This window comes from Tachypleus tridentatus, chromosome 10 (assembly GCF_004210375.1).
Source record: "Tachypleus tridentatus isolate NWPU-2018 chromosome 10, ASM421037v1, whole genome shotgun sequence".
Taxonomy (NCBI): Eukaryota; Metazoa; Arthropoda; class Merostomata; order Xiphosura; family Limulidae; genus Tachypleus; species Tachypleus tridentatus.
In genome coordinates this window covers 176,102,898-176,123,139 of record NC_134834.1, presented here as the reverse complement: position 1 = coordinate 176,123,139, position 20,242 = coordinate 176,102,898, and the positions used below count along the sequence as shown (strand labels likewise).

The window sequence follows — 20,242 nt, the reverse complement described above, 5'->3', positions numbered from 1 at the left end:
CTGTCCATTGTGACTCCATCTCTCTTCAGAATATAGTTAAGAAACTCCACCTCCATTTCCATGAGCAAACATTTTACTGATTTCAGTTACAAGCTTCATTTCTGAATAGATTGGAACAATATCTTCAAGTTCTCAGTTGCAGACTTAAAGGTTTGACCAAACACCAAAACTTTGATTATGTAGACCATGCATCTTTCCCACTGCAGTCTCCCTAGTTTAAGCTGCATTATCCACTTAAAAATAGCTGGTGGATTACAAACAAAATGGCATAACATAGAATTCACACAAGCTATCTCTAGTGCTAAAAGCAATTTAGACCAGCTTTTATTATGCAGCTCAACTTGCCAGTGTCTGGATGTCAGAACCAGTGTACTGAACTGAGAATAAACTACTAGCACACCCAAACATTCATTCTTAAGCAGTACAGGTGTCAATGCAAGTTACCACACATGCTTGCCTAAAATCAACATAAAATTTTTGCATACTCTCCTTCTTATTGACAATTATTATTAGGGGTAAACAATTACTTTCCAGAGGCTGTGCAACTCCATGCTACAGTATACACTATTTCAGTAATTGGAACCCACTTAGTGCTCAAAGAAAGTCACTGCAGCAGTTGCTTTATCAAATGTTAATCAGCTGTATCTATAAGGAACTGAGCAACTTTTATTTCAACCAATCAGCCACCTGTTCACACAAACACATCAGTATTTCACCCAATAAGTTACCAAGTTGCTTTCACTGTGTTGAGTAGATTGGCAGCCACTGGTTTTTGGTTATGGTGTTAAGAATACAACCCTAGCATTATTGGCAGAATTAATTACTTCCACTTTGCTCACCATGCTTATAATTATTCCAGCATCCAACAGGAGAGCAAATCATCCATAGTTAAGAAGCAATGAAGATTTTATTCCTTGTTATATAGATGACCATCCAAGCCAGTGTTGCCTGCTTTCTGATGAGGAAACAGTTTGTTTTGTGCATGGTTTCCTTAACCACATACACAACTCAATGTATTAGATTTAGTCCAGATGAAATCCACAGAACACTTATGTGTGTGTGTGTGTGTATGGGGGTCTATTATCTCTTCTCCTATAAGAACTGAGGTCAACTGTTCTTTTGCTCAATCAGGTCAGCATTGTTTGACTCTTCAAAAGAACATCAGATAACCCACTGTACATGCACATTGTACTGATATACCTTGCAGTTCACAAAAACAAAATTCTAGATCTAAGATGAGAAACAACTTCTATAGCAAGGTCTGTCTGTGAAGATTCCTTAAGTAAGTTTGTTTTTTCGAATTTCACACAAAGCTACACGAGGGCTATCTGCACCCTTAGGTAAGAAAGGGTGTATATATACATTTATATATTGCAGCACTTTTCATAGTTTAGAAAATGAAGAATCTTTATTGAAGCAAGTTTTGGCTGAATAGGATGAACACAAATGAGGATTAGTTTCATCTGGTTTTTAAGTGGTTACTTATGGATAGAATTTGGGCAAGTTTGTTTGTATGTGGCCAGTATACACATTTTAAAAATGACATTTTCATTTTTTTTAATAGTGAGACAAATTTCTTGAAGTGGAATTCTGACATCCTTGCTTAGAACTTTACTTGTGGATGTCTTCCAAATGTGCAGATCCTAAAACAACCTAAATTCCTTGTTGAGCTTGAACCTAAATATAATTCCAAGGGAAGATAGTTCACATACAATGGTGTCAGCAATATATGTCATCAATCATCTGTAACTACTGATTATAGAAACAAATATTAACAAACAAGTCTTACATTAACATTTTTCTAAAAATGTTTTGCATAGAATTAATTTGCAAATGCAATTCTTTAACAACAAATTAAACTTTCACAACAAAAGTTTTATTTATATATCTTGGAAGAAAAGCTTTCTAAGTTGTTTTAAATGAACAAATACTGATTTGAATAACAAAACTGGCTTTGCAGATTTTATTACCACTTTTTCTGATTCCAAAGCACAGTTTGTATACACATACATACATAAAAAAAAAACAAACAACAACAAACTAATTTCCAGTCATGAAATTCATAGTGGTAAACCAAAATATACAGAAATTCAATTCATATAAACAATTTTTTTTTAATTAAGCCAATCTGATGATTTCATATTGAAACAGAAGTAATGGAATTTTTTGAAGGCCATGATTCAAAAACAGTCACTTTCTTAGGGTTTCACATATTAAAATTTTAAGTCTCATTTTTTATGAATTTCACAGATTAAAAAAGTACAAATCCTGTTCAATATCGAACAAATTTCCAAGTGAATAAGAATTAACTATATGTACATATAACCATGGGGACAAAATGTATATATGTATATGTAACCATGGGGACAAAAACTAAAAACTAAACACTTTGTATGTAATATTTACCAAATGTAAATAGAGTATTTTGTCTTTTCCTGAACTCTTAACAATAACATTATCATTTTAACAACTTATAATAACAAAGATTTTATATATATATTAAATTACGAGCCTTTAGACTATAAGAAAATTTAAGTAATTCCTTATTTAACATTTTTATACACACTATAACTGTCTGTGATGATGAGAAACCCACTTGAAGTATAATGTATCTCAGGATGGCTGGTTTGGGTATTGACACTTTTACCAGCCATACTGAGATACACTATAACTGTCATTATTCTGGAGTGTGTGTATTTCTCAACATTTTTCTAATTCACAAATTATGATACATACTTTTAACACATATTACACAATCTTATAGTTTCATGCCAGTATGTATTTTTCAAATTACCTACAGTTCCAAAGTTTTCATCACAGAGTATACAAATATATTGTTTTTCATAAATACAAATTTAAAATTTTTTTAAAGTGATTACTTTTACACACTTCCTTGCCACACACTATACAGTTGTGTGATTTAACTCAGTGTGTATACTTTCAGTTATACATTTAAATAACCTATGTGTCAAATTATTTTGCCATGTACGAGAAAAGCATTTTTTTCACAAATGAGATTTTTAATATTTATTAAGGTGAACACTTCTTCTGCATTCTTTGCCACACATTTCACACCTGTGTTGAGTTTCTCCAGTGAGTACCTGCTTTAGTTCACTTTATGACTTCTCTCCAATAGCTATTCCTAAGTTTACTGTGAAATAACCTATTTTTCCAAATTCTCTGTCAGACACTGTAAAAATGACTACTTACTGTTATATGTGAGTTCTCTTATGCTTGCTTAGCACAGTACTTCTTCCAAATTTCTTGCCGCACACTTCACATCTATATGGTTTCTCTCCAGTGTGTATCCGTTGATGTACTTTTAGGTCACTTCTTCTACGAAATTCTTTCTCACAAACTACACAACTGTATGGTTTCTCCCCAGTGTGGGTTATCATGTGTGTTTTTAGATTGCTATTTGTTCCAAATTCTTTTCTACACACAACACAGATATAAGGTTTTTCCCTAGTGTGTATCCTATTATGTTTACGTAGGTCACTGTTACTTCCAAATTCTTTTGCACACACTTCACAACTGTACGGTTTCTCCCCAGTATGTGTCCTCTCATGTATTTCAAGTTGATTTTTATTACCAAATTTCTTGCCACACACTATACAAATGTGAGGTTTTTCCCCAGTGTGTGTTCTATTATGCTTTTTCAGGTCACTGTTGCTTCCAAATTCTTTACCACATACTACACAGCAAAATGGTTTCTCCCCAGTGTGTATCATCAGATGTGTCTTCACATGACTCTTTGTTCTAAATTTTTTGTCACACACTGAACAGCTATATTGTTTTTCCCCAGTGTGAATTTTCTTATGTCTTTCTAAGTGACTACTCCTTCCAAATTCTTTACCACACACTACACACCTATATGGTTTCTCCCCAGTGTGTATCAACAGATGTGTTTTTAAGTGAGTCTTTGTCCCAAAATTTTTGCTGCACACTACACAGCTATATGGTCTATCACCAGTGTGAATTTTTTTATGTTTGTTTAGATGTCTACTCTTTCTAAATTCTTTGCCACACACAAAACATGTGTAGGGTCTCTCACCAGTGTGCATATGCTGATGTGTGTTTAGTTCACTTTTTCTTCCAAACTCTTTATCACATGTTATACAACTGTATAGTTTGTCTCCAGTGTAGGAAATCTGAAATCTTACGGCATTTTCTCTTGCAAGTGTTTTACCATATTTATCATCATAAATTAGCTTCTGAACATTACTAATCTTTGTATCAAGAGCTTCTTGCATCAAATCTTTATAATCACAAAACTGTCTTCCACAATGGTTTTTCATGTAGGTCCTTGAATCTACAAATAGAAAATACAGACATGTAATTATAATAATTGATATGTACATCACATATACAAGTCTAGTAACTTTATAAATACATTTTGTAATTTTCTAATAAAAATCTTACTGTAAGTATCGATACTTTCAAAATGTATACAAAACTCCATTGTTTATAGAAAAGATTCAAACTGAATTGTTTAGATCAATTTCAAGCACTCTCAGAATATTTTTTTCAAGCACCTTTTAGAATCTAAAATCTTTATCAAAATCATTTGGATTCCACTGAAATTTTATAAAATTCCTATTTATTTGTTCAACATATGAATGTAGACTGAAAAGGTAAGAAAGACTATTTATTGCACAGAAAAGAAGTGGTTCCTCATATTACAAATATGCACGTGTGTGTCTTTGTATTTGTGATCACTATAGCTTTAAGAGAAAAGAAACTTCAATATTTTCACCAATTTTAAGTGGACCCTAAGGGTGCGCAACTGGGTATCATTATTTATCTTTGTGTATGCACACACGTGCATCTTTTTTTGAAACAAGTTCTTGAAAAATAACAGAAAAGAACTGTGACCCTCATAGCTCCAAGAAGAAAGAACCAAGAAACTCGAAAGTTTGCACCCATACTAAGTGGATTCTGAAGGTGACCATGCTCATTACTTGATGTGTGATTGCCACAGCTCCATGAAGAAAGAACCTGAAAACTTAAAATTTTGCACCCAAACTAAGAGGTATTACTCACTTATCCATTTGCATGTGTGCCTACTTGTGCATTTTTAATGAGCTAAGATAGTGAAAATCCACATAGAAAAAAGTGGTCCCTTATATATTAGCTTCTAATGTACAGAAAATCCAATGCATTTTATGTTATGTTGATTAACAACAAAGGTATATAGGTTATACTTTTGTACTTGAATGGGTTCACAATATACACACTATCCATTTAATAATCCAGACCAAGCTGCATACTTTCAAAAATAAAATGACACATCTAGATAAAAAGTTTCCAGTTTTTGGTTTTATGGGTACTGTAAGAGCGCCAAATCATGTAAATCTATTCTAATATCCTATGAATAAAAATGATTACATATTAAGATTTCTAATATTTTATATACATTGACTTGTTTGTGTACATGTGCTGTGCCTATGCACAAATGAAACAAAAAATTCTGTTACTTTTTGAATTCTCATCCTTACCAAAACAAACTTTTTTTTATGGGATTGATCACTGGAAATATGTAAGTCTAAATATTCATGTGTATATAAGCATCAGAACTTTTTCAAATCGTGTACATAATAAAAGTGGTTTGTATTTAGAAGTTCTTTCTTCTTGATGGCAATCAAGTAGGAGAAAATACTTTTTTCCAGACTCTTAGCAAATAAGTTAATAAAATAAGACTGGATTCCCACTGGATGTTAACAGTTTTAAATATCAATAAAATGGTGAATTTTGTTTGATACGCAATGCATAATTATTTGGACTCCATGTATTATATTTTACAACTCCAAACAATAGCTACAAGTTATAGTGAAATGCTAACATGTCTTTGGCTCCAATATTTAGGATAAATGATGTGACATCACAGCATGAAAAGATAACAGCCTGGGTAAATGATGTTTCATTTGCATACTTCTTTTTTCACTACAAAACTTTGTGTTTGCAAAGAAAGTCAGTCTAGCGATACAATAATAGCTCCAAATGAATCCCAACAAAAGTTTCCATGAAGCTGCAATGGAGAGAAATTTATTTGTTAAATAGAATTTGAATAACTAATATCTGACACACACATGCACATGTGTGTGTGTGTGCAAAAACATTCACAGCAACACAAATAATCCTCCCCATAATGACAGATCAAAATAACAAATATTACACCTCCAGGGAACATTTTTGAAGTAACAACTATTGAACAACAAACATTTACAGTTATTACATAAGTATATATATGTACACAGACAATATATATATATATATATACATATATAATTAAATGCAAATTAAAAAAAAACAACTTGCACCTACAATACAAATATTCAATGCCAGGGCACAAATCATAAGGTGGGTTGTCATGTAATTTACCTCCTATCTCAAAGTCAAGTTGATGTATCTCTTCTTGAAAGACATTTTCTTTTTCAATGCCCAAAATTTCAATTTTTGGACTATCTAGGTCATCATCATTCTTACTGAACCTAGAAACATCCTCAACTTCTTGAAAATCACCAGATGGGTTAGTTTGTTCCATGATAAAAGTGTTCTGAAATACAAAGACCACATTTAATGACCCAACAGCAAATTAAAGCAGCCAAAAACATAAGTCTTCTCAGCTGGCATGTTTGCCTTCTGCAGTTCTTTGAACAAACTTTTTGTATCGCCTATCAACAAAATATTTATTTTCATAAATACTTCATTTTAAACAGTACATAATTTCAGGACAAATAAAAAAACAATATAATACTTAATGTCTATACCATCTTGCAACTACTTTAAAGTCTAGTTATAGAAAGATTTACAAAGAAACTTTATGGTTCTATTTATATCAGCATTTACTTAAAGCTATATATTTGCAAAGCTGAAAATTACACTGTTAATTAGATCTGGACAATTAGTGGAATTTTAAAGTTGATAACTCACCAAGTTCATAAATTAATTACATTCAAATTATCCATTATTATCACAAGAATTTGATAGTTGAAATAATCAAAAGTAGTATTAATTAGAGTTGGACAATTAGTAGTATTTAAGTAATTACATGATGAGCTCACTAATTACTACATATACATGACTTTCAGTTTAAGTTTCATGCAAGTATTGTGATTTAGATAGTTCATATAGCACAAATTTCATATTTAGTTATTTTTATAAGCAAAAGTTTATGTTTAGTTTAAGTAACTGTTTACAAATCACACACTGAGTAGTTAAACCATTATGAACTAGTAGCTGTTTTATATATACATATATTTTTAAAATATATCAGTAACACTGTTGTTTACAATAGTGAGTTTACTGCCACATGTTAGAATTTTCTAAATTTTGATTAGGAGTTATTGTATCAGAACATCTAGTGTTGTGTGGAATGTTCTAAACTTCTGTCAAGGTATAAACATGAGTTGAAAAATTATTATTTATTTCTAGGCTGTATGTTTGAGAGTTTAGCAATAAAGAGTGTATAGTGGTGATTTTTAAAGTGAAATAATCACAGGGTGTATTGTCGTAATAAAGCAGAGAAGAATAATTTGTCTTGCTAATTGAATTCTAAAGTAACTAAATCAGCCTTTGTGAACTTTAAGGAAAAAAAAAAAGAGACAAGTATATGAAGCTCTGGATACCACTGAGGTGACCAAAAGTGTAACAGACATTTATACATACTTTTGATTTTTTTTATAATATATTACTTTACAACAATTGTGCTGTATTTATATATTTTTTATTATTCATATTTATTGTCAACAAGTCACAAACACCTACTAGCACTACAAAACTTGACAGTGGAAAGCCAGCCAGAATCTGTAGTGATACATGGCAGTTGAAGAATACATAAACAACAGCAGCAAAGAGGCCTATATATGCACAGCTACAGCAGTGGTGAAAATGTTGTAGAGGTAACAAGCATTCTACATATAGAGGCCTACAAATGTATGCAGGCATGACATCAGAAGATGTTACAGACAATTACAAGTCAAAAGTGGGTTTACTGAAGTCAAACCCAACACTGGAGAAACTGTATTTCAGTTTGTGGCATGTTTATGGCAATACTTCATAAAATGGACTGACATGGCAAAATGTGAAGATAGTTTTTAGAAGGACTGGTAGATCTACTAATATGTGAACATTTCATGATCATGTGCTCCACTGATACATCACTATTCCTAAAGAAGAGAGTACTGAAGGACATGGATGAGATGACCGAGCTGTCAAAATAGTACATGGAAGCCTATGGAGGAAGTAAAACTAAAAAGTCAAAATCAGAGGTGACTGACCAAAAGCAAGATAAACCAAAGATGATAAAAAAGTCAACAGACAAAAAGAAGAAGAGATGTTATTCTTGTCAGAAAATGGGGAGAACTGTAAGTGAGCGCAAGTCTGTCATCAACAAGCAGCACCATAAATACCAACATAAAACAGATGGGGCTTCCAACAGAGATGGTGCTGGCAGGAGACGAGGAAAGTGACTGTTACCAAGGGCGTTGTTGAAAAAAAAGAAGACAACTCATCATATTCACCACAAAAAGGAAGTGTTAACACCATGAATAAATAGTGCATGATTGATGGTCAGTTCAAGTTAGCAAAAAAATCAGCAGTGCCAGTGTGACTGGAGCAAGTGGTAAACATAGAGGTGCCAATAAACCATAACATACCAGTATATAAATTTATGCTATGCCAGGGACAAGAAAGTGGAGTCCATAAGATACTAAACTAGAGACAGTAATTATGTTGTAGATATAAAACTATCTGCATGGGACAAGAAAGTAAAAGTCTATATTATAAGATACTGGATGTAGCAGTAAAAACCAGTCTAGTATCTGATGGCCAGATGATGGACAAGGTATATCTGAGTGTACTGATTAATAAGACAGTGAGGAAGTTTCCCACAACAAGAATAAAGATGGACATCTCATACTACTTGGGGGCTTTGAAGCCATGTGTATGAAGATACCCATTTATGACTTACTGATTAGAATAAACCAGGCAGTAGACATTTGGAGGAATCGGACCAAAAGGAGACTGATGAGGCATCTGCAGTCACTACAAAAGCTCAAAAGAAGAAAATCAAGCAAGACATTAAGCCCCAGCAAGTCTCAAAAGTAACATTCTGAATGAAGATCTGTGGAAACTGAAGGAAGCACAGAAGACCCTTAACTGCAGAAACTTTGGGATAGTTCCAGGGATGAAGAGAATCTACAGAATAAAATGCCAGAAGGGAGTGCTGTAACAAATCTATTAAGACAGTTCAACTGGAGAAGTTAAATAGATCATATTAGCAATAGAATACCAGATTCAAGTGATGAAGTTGGCTCATGAGTTGATATTGTGGAAGGGCACTTAGGAATAGCAAAAGACAGCAGAAAGAATCATTAGCTACTTCATTGGTCAGTGTTCATCCAAGATGAGACCAGATTATGTAGGTCATGTGACATAGGATAATACCTAAAGGAAAGGTAGCAAAGGTGTCACTAGGGAAGATGTATCTTATAAATGAGTGGACTTGATCAGATTACTAGCAAATGTATCTGGTACATGATGACAGTAGCTGACTAAATGACACATTACCAAAAAGTCATGGCATTGTCAAAGATAGAGATGAAGAGAGTAGCAGAAACCCTTTGCAAGTGTTCTGCTTAGAAGATTTGCCAAAAGAAATCATACATGACAGAGGGACCCAGTTTATCTTAGAATTAATACAAGAAATGTGAGACTCATTTTGCCACCACACAAAAATCCAGATTTAATGGGATTTTTGAAAAAGTTGATGTAATCTTAAAGAGCATGTTGAAGAGGATCTGCCAGAAAAGAATATGTGACTGGGCTAGGTACCTAAAGACTGTATTACTGCTTACCAAGAATATCCACACACATGTACAGAATTTTAACCCCGTGAGTTATTGTACTCAATAAAAATACACCAGACAGATGCTATCAGTTCAAGAGCATGCTTTATGAGTTAGTCAACTCAGCAGCAACACTCAATTGAATAATGAGGAAGATGCTACACAAAACCTTAGGAACCAAGGGCTGTCTTTATACTACAATTTGTTGAATATTAAAAATAAGTTCAACCCAGAAACTCCCTGCTGCCATTCCTTCTGTCCCCAGATTAAAAGAGAAAAATAACACAAGAAATAAATAAAGGCTGGTAGTGGGTGCTGTCTGGTAGATGGTGCTCCTTTATTTAGCAATTCAAAAATAATGACAGTAGAATATAGCCTTAGTTGCTTTAGAATAACAAACACATGCTTGAACTCAAAAATCTCAAATCACAAGGTATCTCATCTCATCCCTTCTGCCTATTATGTAGCTTTGTGCTTAAGAAACAAATATGATGACAATATTTCAAATATTTGCATGGTCTGAATAATGAAGAACAGTAAATAACTGGAAACCCTAATTTTAATTAGTTCTTTATTTTCATGATAAACAGTTTAATTATAATTTCAGTTAATCAACAGCTGAAATAAATAAGTAATAATTGTAATAATAAGTAATAACACTAATTTTATTTAGTTGATTATTTTGATTACTCATTAAGCTAACAAAACACTGATAGATGTAATCAGTACTCATGGGTAATAAATTTAATTTCCTAGCTCTATTATTAATAGAAACACTAATTTTGATTAGTTGATATTCTTCATGATTCTGAAACTGTCCAATCAGGAGGAACAATGTTTAATTAACTAAAACAATTAAGTAAGAAGAAATCATAATGATAAAGTTTTGCAGTCAAATGATACATCATTAGTTCTGTTGGCTGGATTGGTTGTTTGGCTGGTTTTCAGTATTTTGTGAATTGTATTTCCAGTTTCATTACATTGCTTTGTCATTTGTATCAACAAAGCTGGTATGTATTTTGGATAATTAATGTTTCTGACTATTCAAAACATTATCATTATGATTTCTTCTTACTTAATTGTTTTAGTTAATTAAACATTGTTCCTCCTGATTGGACAGTTTCAGAATCATGAAGAATATCAACTAATCAAAATTAGTGTTTCTGTTAATAATAGAGCTTTTTTCGATGAAACGAAAAAAGATATGATGCTGTTCCAACAACAATTTCTATAGAATATCACTAGGCATCGTAGTGCTTAGTATGTGGGGATGGGCTGAGGAAACAACAGCTGCCACATTCAATCTGTTACTCTACTGTGCTTCCAAATAACTGGTAACGTTCAGGTATAGTCTTATTTGAGCATCTAATTGCTATTATCAAGTGTTCACAGCTTATGGGATTCTCAAAAAAGTGTGAAGATTTTTGCATTTGTTTTAGAAAATCACATTATTAGTACTTGGGAACAGGCTATAACTAAGCTAAGTAACGCTTAATATGAGCTAAGAAAATCATAATTCTAGCATAAACGATGTTATTATTACCCCTTGGAATCAGCTTTCTTACAGAAGTTTGTAGTTCCTTTAAAAAGCTTAAGTACAGGGTGAAACAGAAAATAAATAACCAGCCAATAATGGATGAATATTAAATGACTGTAAGATATAAAATACCCAATGCTCTGTACACTATACATTAAGTTTTATTTTTGGAACCAATTCCATGATTATGTATGAATTGAAGGATAAAAAAAATTGCTAAATTCAATATTAAATATTATTACACAAATTCATAGAATACACTACTTTTCACCAGGGGAAAAATGTCACAAAATAAGCAATAAAAAAACATTTTGAAAATGTAAAACATGAATATAGGAATGATACAGCTATGCATTTTTCATATGTTCTTTTTTTAATGTAGGTTCTTCAGCATTAAGTCCCAAGATGTCAACCAGTCATGAATAAAACCTATTTTAGCCAATTGTATGGTATGATAATATCAATATCTGTGGTCATTCTACAAGTGCAATGAAGAAACTGACAAAACTTATATGATATTAACAACATATATTTCCACTGAATTATAAAACTGAAACAAATGTTCACTTATCAACTTACTAGGGTGACATTATTTAAATGAAGAATGCAATAATAATGTTGTCACATAATAAATGTAGTCACTGTTCCCCAGTAAGAAAATTGTACAAGTTCTTGATAATAAATTACCTCAGTATTTTCTACTAATCCAGCATGTTTCATTTCTTGTCCATCTTTTGCTATAACTGACTCATGGGCAGCATATAAAGTTTCTTTTTCTAAGGAGGCAGCTATCCCAGTTGCTAGAGGTATTAGTAATATATTTTTATCTGTAACAGTAGATATGATGATTTTACATATCACTATATTATAACAAAAAGAAATATTGGTACAAAATGCTACAAAGTATAGCTTAGCAAGTATTTTTATACCATGCAATAGTACATTTCTTCAAAACCAGCCCTGAAAAAATGAAATGCAGAAATGTCATTACTGAATGTGTGGTAATTAAACACTGACCAACCAATAATTAGCCTAATCAGCTAAAGTGATTTTCAAGTTGTAATAAGCACTGAGAATCTATAAAATTATACTGGCAAAAATTCTCTAATTCAAAAAATAACCAATAAAGTAAAAACAATTTATGGAATAACATTAAGGTTATACTAAAATGCTTAATAATTATGGTCAATAAAAATCACATGTATTGTTTAGAATTATTTAATGATTTAATGAAACAATGTAATAGTAATATTCTTTAAAGAATTTCACTATTATGATGACTAGAGTTTTCTAACAATTAAACTGATAGGAGGAAAAATTTGACCAATTTGAATAATTTTATTATTGAATAATATTATTTTCATTAATACTATAATTTCTGGTTTATTTTTTAAAGCCATGGCATTTTTCCCCAAATCTTTATTTTTAGTAGTAGTTCAACAAGTGATCTACACTTAAATAATAAAGAGCACACAACATTGAAAGAGATACATAATTAAAAACAATTTAAATTCAGGCCAATCTAAAATATCGATTCTACATGTTTTGATATTTTCCACATCATCATCAGAAGTGAACTTGCTTGGTATAACTGTTATACTTATTTCCTCTCACCTAGATCATGTGACCTGCATGTAAGTTTACTTTTCTACAAACATCTAAGAGGTCCTGTCACATTCTTAGATGATTGCCAGACTTTTTATCTCTATTTACTTATTCATGATCTTTTCCAAATTTTATCATTTCTATTATTTGCTCCAATACTCTTTGGTTGAGTCAATATTACTGTTTTTTCCCCATATCTTTTGCTATGTGCTTTATACCTATTCAGCTATGGTGGAAATTTCAGTCCTTTAATTTTTTTATACATTCTTTATATTTACTAAATGATATTTTAAATATAAACAATCCACATTCACATTCAATTGTATAAATTCCACCTTTTTCTATTGACTATAAATTATGTACAAATTATTATAAATGCTAAAAGTATAATATCCAAGTGTTCTATAAAGGCATTGTATTGTCTACACATTCCCATTTTCTCAATCAAATCACTACATCAATACTAACTAGTCCATGCTAGGATGTGTAAAAATAAACATAATGCAAAACTTAGTAAATATTACTTTTACCTTTTACTTAGATGATAGGTAATGAAGCAATTGTTATACATGACATCCAAAATTTTTTTCTTGGTCATGTAATCTGGTAAATATGACCCCAAACAGATTGCAATATAACTTGCTTTGGTATGGTTCTTTTAATAAAAGCATGCCTTTAACACATAAAAAAGTCCAAAGAAATCTCAGTGATGTAACATACAAATGTATTAGTAAAATTATTTAAAAAAAAATAGCAGCAAACTATAAAATGGTTTCAAAATTCATTTTCTTCATTGGGGCTTATCTGTTTTGTTTTATAAAAGTCTATACTATATTAAAGTGTTATGTTGCTCTTTAGAGTGTACAAACAGTTTTTTTGGGGTAATACTTCAACATGATAGTAAAATGACCTGGAAAACTATATATTTAATAACATGTTGAAGAATGGAATTAATTACAGACAATAATATTTTTATTATGGTTTGAATACTGAATTTTAATGTTTATACATGAATAGGTATTCAGATGTCATCCCTTCCAGACATTTGTTTTTGTTTTAAAATGAATGAAAATGAACAAAGTTTTTCATTTTAAATGCAATTCTCTAAGCAATTACTTTAAGAAATCTATGCTTTAATTCAAAAAAGCAAGGTAAATTATAATAGTTATAAGACATTGTTTGCTTTGTGTGCATAATATTTTATTTTCTTAAATGAAAATCTGAAATAAATAATTATTTAGTTTCCCAGTACAATCCCTGCAAAAAGAAACACAAGAGTAAGTTTAAGTTTCATTAATGGACTGACAGCAAAGAAACAAACAACAAAAGAAAAAAATCCAAAAGTCCAAACATAAGTACTGAATTTATTGTTTTTCCATACATATTCTACTTATTGTTATAAAAGTAACTATAATGTAAACACATGGAATTTACTAAGGTTAGAAAATGAAAATAAATAATAAAATTTCTCCAAGAGGAATTAGTCCTGAGTAGCTCATGCATTACACCACTTAACACTAACTTGTACTGCATGTTTGCTCTGTGAATCATAATGGGATTATTAGTTAGACACAGTTAAATGAGCAATAAGACAACAAAATTAAGTTGAAACAGATGTAAATTGTTGTGAACCTTAAGATGTTTAGGATAAACAGTTAATTTTCTGTTACAGTCTGCTTTGTTTTGGAAATAAAAAAGGGGGTAATGTGGATTTATTTCCTTTTTTTTGTGGCAGTTAAAAGGTAGGTAGGTAAAATTGACCAAGTCCATATATAATTAGGTAGAGAAAATAACAGATGAAATACAAAAGTTAGTGACAAGAAAAAATTCCCTGAAGAGGTTTTAAAAGTTATTCAAATGAAATGTGAAAAGATGAAAAAAGCATTTTTAGTCTTAACATAAAAATTACTTTGCACTTGGACCACTCAATTCTCTTACAAATCTTCAGTAACATTAAGCCTATGAAACTATACACAACTCTAAATTCAATAAGTTTACCTTCTTAAAATTTGGCAAGCTTTTAGAAAACATTGTAAATCTGTTGTATACTCAAAGTCAGATATTTTAATAAAGTATTTTAGCTACAGGTTATATGTATATTTACGAAGTCAGTTTGACTCAGACTCTTGACTAGGCAAAGTGCAAGGTGAGTTTGTGTTAAGAATAAAACTACTTCTCTTCATTTTATAACCTCAAAAAACTCCTGAATGAATATTAAAATGCTCATTTTAGTTAAGCTTTATATTTTGTATGTTATACATATCTCTCTCTTGGCACTAATAGTAGAAAAATAAAACGTTGGAAAATATGAAATAAATCTAAATTACTTTTTTTTTCGTTCTAGAATGACTGCATATTGTAACAGATAATCAAACATCATTTATTTTTATAGCCTTTCCAAATCTGGGTATAATTAGCTACACTTAGACACACGAGTCATTTCTCAAAGCCAGATATATTGCGTAAACAAAACGTTACAAGCACAAATGATCAACTTACAATCACATCTCATGATGTATCATAGAGTATCACAAGTAATTTTAAGTTTCTTACTCTAAACAATTAAGTTTCTAATTTTTACAGTTTAATTACTTTTACAACAGTAAGTAAAAAGAAATACATAAATAAGAAATTTAGTACCTATATCTACACTTTTTGCTGTCTCATAAATCTACTTTTTCAATTATGCCATTCTAAAATATTTTTCATTTCATATATGCAACTTAAAACACAAAATATTATCACATAAAAATAATATTCCAAAACTAATACAACTTAACTAGCTTTCTTATTAAGCTACAAATAGTTTAAAAAAATTCCAGTTAGCCCAGCTGAATGAACACTACAAAGGCTGTAATGGATTTAAAAACCATCACTACCACCAGAGTTGAATGTGAAAAGAATTTACTAAACTGTAACAACATCATTAAAAAAATCTTTTATGGAACTGTAATACAAATATTATCACTTACAAAAATCTTTTATGGAACTGTAATACAAATATTATCACTTACAAAAATCTTTCACACAAATATTATCACTTACCAAAAAAAAAATAATACTCATACCAACCATCTTAAGAATACATGAATATGGAATGTTGTTACATTCTAAAATGCCAATATATACTATAATGATGAAGACAATCAGCAAAAACCCAAGAAGTTTAAGTCAGAATATATATATGTTTACTTACTACTGGGTAGTGTTACACCTTTTTCTTGACTTTCCATCAGTTTGATATCCAACACAACATTCTGATCTTTACCAGATACAGGCTCAATTTTTATTTCTAAAATTTCCATTGCTGCATCACTGATACTTGTTTCATGCTTGAATAAATCCTGTGTTAAGCCTACAAAGAAAAACCTGTGTTTCTCAAAAAGTGTCAAAATCTTCAAAAATAAACTCAAAATTATAATACAAGTTGAACAAAAAACGTGGCCTGTTTAATTAATCAATGAATGTTTGCTGTAAAATCAAAGCTGTAAGTGTAGCCACCATACCAGTTTAGCCCTAAATTTTGATTTCATTCCTTTAAGCAACATACTTAATACTTTTCTGGCTGCACCTGTTTTTCACACTTAGTGTTTTTGATTAGATTAGTATTGCCATGGCTTGCATATGTACAAATGAACCTAGCCCTGATACTAATAGTGGCTCCAGATAAACTACACTGATTTTAATGTTAGGCTTCTTGCTCTTTGATATCTGCCTACAAGTTACAACAGTACAGTTCAAGTAAAAATTTTTTTATATAGCATAAAATATATCTTTATCATGTACTCATGCCATGTTGTTTTGTTACAAATTCACACACAAATCTTCAGAAGAACAAAGATTAATTATTTTCTAACATAAAACTTTTATGCTCTTAAATTGCATAATAATGAAAAATGAACAATCTTTGTCACAATAACACAAACATTTGTAATACTTGCTTTTACCTATGTTCAAGCACCATGTAACAATCACTTAATCACATCTCACGATCAAGTCTAGTGAATTTATTATACAGTTATGCCTATGGCTACTTATTACTAGGAAGAAGGTAGGTAAATATGGTGCTTTTTAAGGGATATTTATGTAAAATATAATTAATAATGTATATTCTGTTACATCAACGGATTTACAACATTAAAAGCAAATTAAACGTATTTGTCCTTTTTCTCAGTGGCTCAGTAGGAAGTCTGACAGTTCTTATTACAAAACAGTATTTTTTGGTAGTTGTGGTGAACCACAGAGAGCCATTATGCTAAAAAGAAACAAATAATTCTGTTTACCCCAATGATAAATCAGGGATGATCTAACAGACTTACATCACTCAAATTCACAGCTTGATTCCCTGTAATGAACAGTGTGAAAACTGCCTGTTGTGTAGTTGTGGCTAAAACAAAGCAAGCAGCTAAACTCCTTTGTAAAAATAAAAGTTTGAATAAGTATACACTGTAAAATTCTACATATTATTATGTCATTGATAGAAATTAACTAATTTTCAATGGATTTTAAAAGATACAAAAAGTCAGAATTGAATAATAGCTCATATAAAAAAACTTTAATATATTTAAGCCTTCATTTGTCTTCTACCTGCTTTAGTGATGTATAGTTTTTAAATATTTTCCATTCGGTTGTTTTCTATGCAGTTGAAAGCATAAATACAATGTCCAGAGAGTTGTTCAAATTACCATATTCCACATGACTTATTTGTTTGTTCTCTTGAGCGTACATGCGAAGGAGGAAGTGAGACAGTAAAACTTGCCCCATGTGCAAAAATTAATCAGTTACACCAATGATTATGCCCAAAAAGATGTCACAGTAACATATAACATACAGGTCGAAAGGATTAGTATGGTAGTACCTTTTGCTGTATGGGCTGACATTGTTCAAGTTCTACAGCCAACCAATGTGAGAGAACATATGTCATGAGATAATCCTATCAACAGAACAAATCAGTGAGCTTACCTGTTAAATATAGTTGCACGTTTTTTGGCTAAATTATAATTCTTTTTTTTTTTCATTAATTCAGCAGAGATTTATCTGTGAGTCATAAAGCTGATGAGCTAGTTATTCATTAATCCAACGTGATTGTTGACATAAATATGAACACCCTTCTTTTTATATAGTTATGTCTAAAGAAAGAAATTTATTGTTTTCACTGTCCATATAAAGTGTTTAATCCATTTATTTTTTACCATATGTAGAACTTGGTGAATTTATCAAACACAGATTGTGAGACTTATTTCCTGATAAAATTTGCTGTTATTATCAGATTTAACTATCTGACACTATTATGGAGATCAGTTCATCTGAAAATACAGTGAAGGGAAATTTGATGCTGTGACATCAGTATTTATTGGAGAGTTTTTGTTAAAGGTATGTACTAACCCTTGTGCAACCTTTTGTGTATAAAAGTTTAAATGAACACTTTACTAACATAGTAAGTTATTCTAGTTAGAGAGAAGTACACACCAAAGCCAAGAGAGAAACTTTAGGGAAACATGGTTAACTGAGAATCATTGACATGTATTTGCTTGTTAAGTCTGAACCATTTGGGGAAGTCTCAATATGATCCAAATACTCTTGCAAGCTAATAAAAAACTCAGCCACATCTCTATTCCACACTGCAATCAGGAATGATTTGAAGTACCATCACTTACAACATATTCTTGTTACGTTTTTTTTATTGGTAAGTGAAACACTGTACATCTTGGATAAAACTTGACATAGCCATTAGTTTGTGCAACTAATAAATGAAAGGAAGTATCTTGCTGCAACCCAAGTCGTTTCAAGTCACTGAGTGAATTTTCTGATGCAAAGTGTAATCTGACATTTCAAAAGGATCACTCCCATGATCTAGTTGTATGGTAAAAACTACATGCTGTATGCCACTCTGTACTCACTAGATTTTTGCAATTAACCCCAAGGGCATGGGGACAAAGGATTTGATTTTGGTTTTAAAAATTTCCAAATATGAAATTAACTGTGGTAACTTACCTAGAAAACATTATTGTAAAATGGAGCATATCTTCTATTTTCACTAATATTAATAATGTTTCTATTGTGATGTTCAAACGTTTGACAGAGAGTGAATTTCCTGAAAGATATAAAAGTAATAAAGTCTCAAGTATGAATAGAGAGAAAAAAACAGAGTTTTACCTGTTGTTTCTCATAGCATAGTGCAGAAAATATTTTAGTCTGATGATAAGGTGAACTTATCAGTAGCAAATAAAATTCATAAAGAAAACTTAAATATTTAGTAAAATATGTACAAGAGGTGTATCCAGTTTTTTATTTTGTTGTGATAGGAATATTTTCAGTCATAGAGAGTGAATTATTTTAAATAATGAAAAAGATGTACAGAATATTATTTTAACAATTTTTCTTCATAATGTTGTGGCTATATGTGTATTAAAGGGAAATGGAAAATAACATCCACATGGTGAATCTCTAATTTGGGCTCAAAACCAGTACACAATTTGCAAATGGAAGTCAATAACGAAGACAACAAAAGCAATGGCAAAGGATAATGGTCAAAGATATGGCTAGTGCCACTATCTCCAATCAGCTCCATTGTTTAGGACCTTAACAGTTTTGATTCCCATGCTTTCTACTGGAATCAGACTCTATCTATGTGACAACTAGATGGTAGAACAGGAAAGACATCAATTCAGAAATATGGCACTGTGTTCCCACTGTTCAGCAGAAGTGACATAGGGCAGCAAAATCACAAGATAGCTGGTAAAGTGGAAACCTAGGGAAGTCCTCAGGGCACATGTTTCATAAGCAAAAACAGGTGAGTATATATTAAGTCTGCAAAAGTGTTGCTTGATTAGTACTTATTTCACAGTCATAACTACACATTATGCCTCTTTAACATCTATGCTCTGTTGAGCCTTTGAAAAATAAAATTTATCTTAACTAGTATTGTAATCCAGATATTCAAAGAATGAAATTCTGGACTTGTCTGTTTTTTTGTTTTTTTTGAATAAGCAGCAATTTATAATTATTTTAAGTGGTCTTGAAATATTTTCTATTGCATGATAGTTTGCCAATACATTTAAAGATCATTTTAAGATAATGACAGTTTGGCCAGCCAAAACAGCTTAACTAATGGACAGCCTTCTCATGACACAATTGCTGGGTCTGAAATCCAAGTCAGAAGGTTATAAAAATGTTCACGAAGGAATTTCATCATCAGTAAATTCCAGTGCCATTTCCCAGCATGAATGTGTATATGCAAACATGCATTGCA

The 20,242-nt window shown here is 31.2% G+C and overlaps 1 protein-coding gene across 12 annotated transcripts in view; it reads right to left on the bottom strand.

The window, feature by feature from the left end:
• Nucleotides 1-1,934: 1,934 nt before the first annotated feature.
• Nucleotides 1,935-20,242, bottom strand: part of LOC143230975 (uncharacterized) — a 37,572-nt gene continuing 19,264 nt past the window's right edge. For 8 of the 12 annotated variants that reach the window (XM_076465335.1, XM_076465336.1, XM_076465334.1 and 5 more), the window contains 4 exons: nt 16,187-16,345; nt 12,073-12,212; nt 6,382-6,556; nt 1,935-4,312 (listed from right to left, as the gene is read on the bottom strand). In XM_076465335.1, coding sequence (XP_076321450.1) covers nt 3,213-4,312; nt 6,382-6,556; nt 12,073-12,212; nt 16,187-16,345 — 1,574 coding nt within the window. In that variant the 3' untranslated portion in view covers nt 1,935-3,212. Of the gene's footprint in view, nt 4,313-6,381; nt 6,557-12,072; nt 12,213-16,186; nt 16,360-20,242 lie in introns of all 12 variants that reach the window. The other 4 variants (XM_076465341.1, XM_076465340.1, XM_076465332.1 and 1 more) reach the window with 2 other exon arrangements.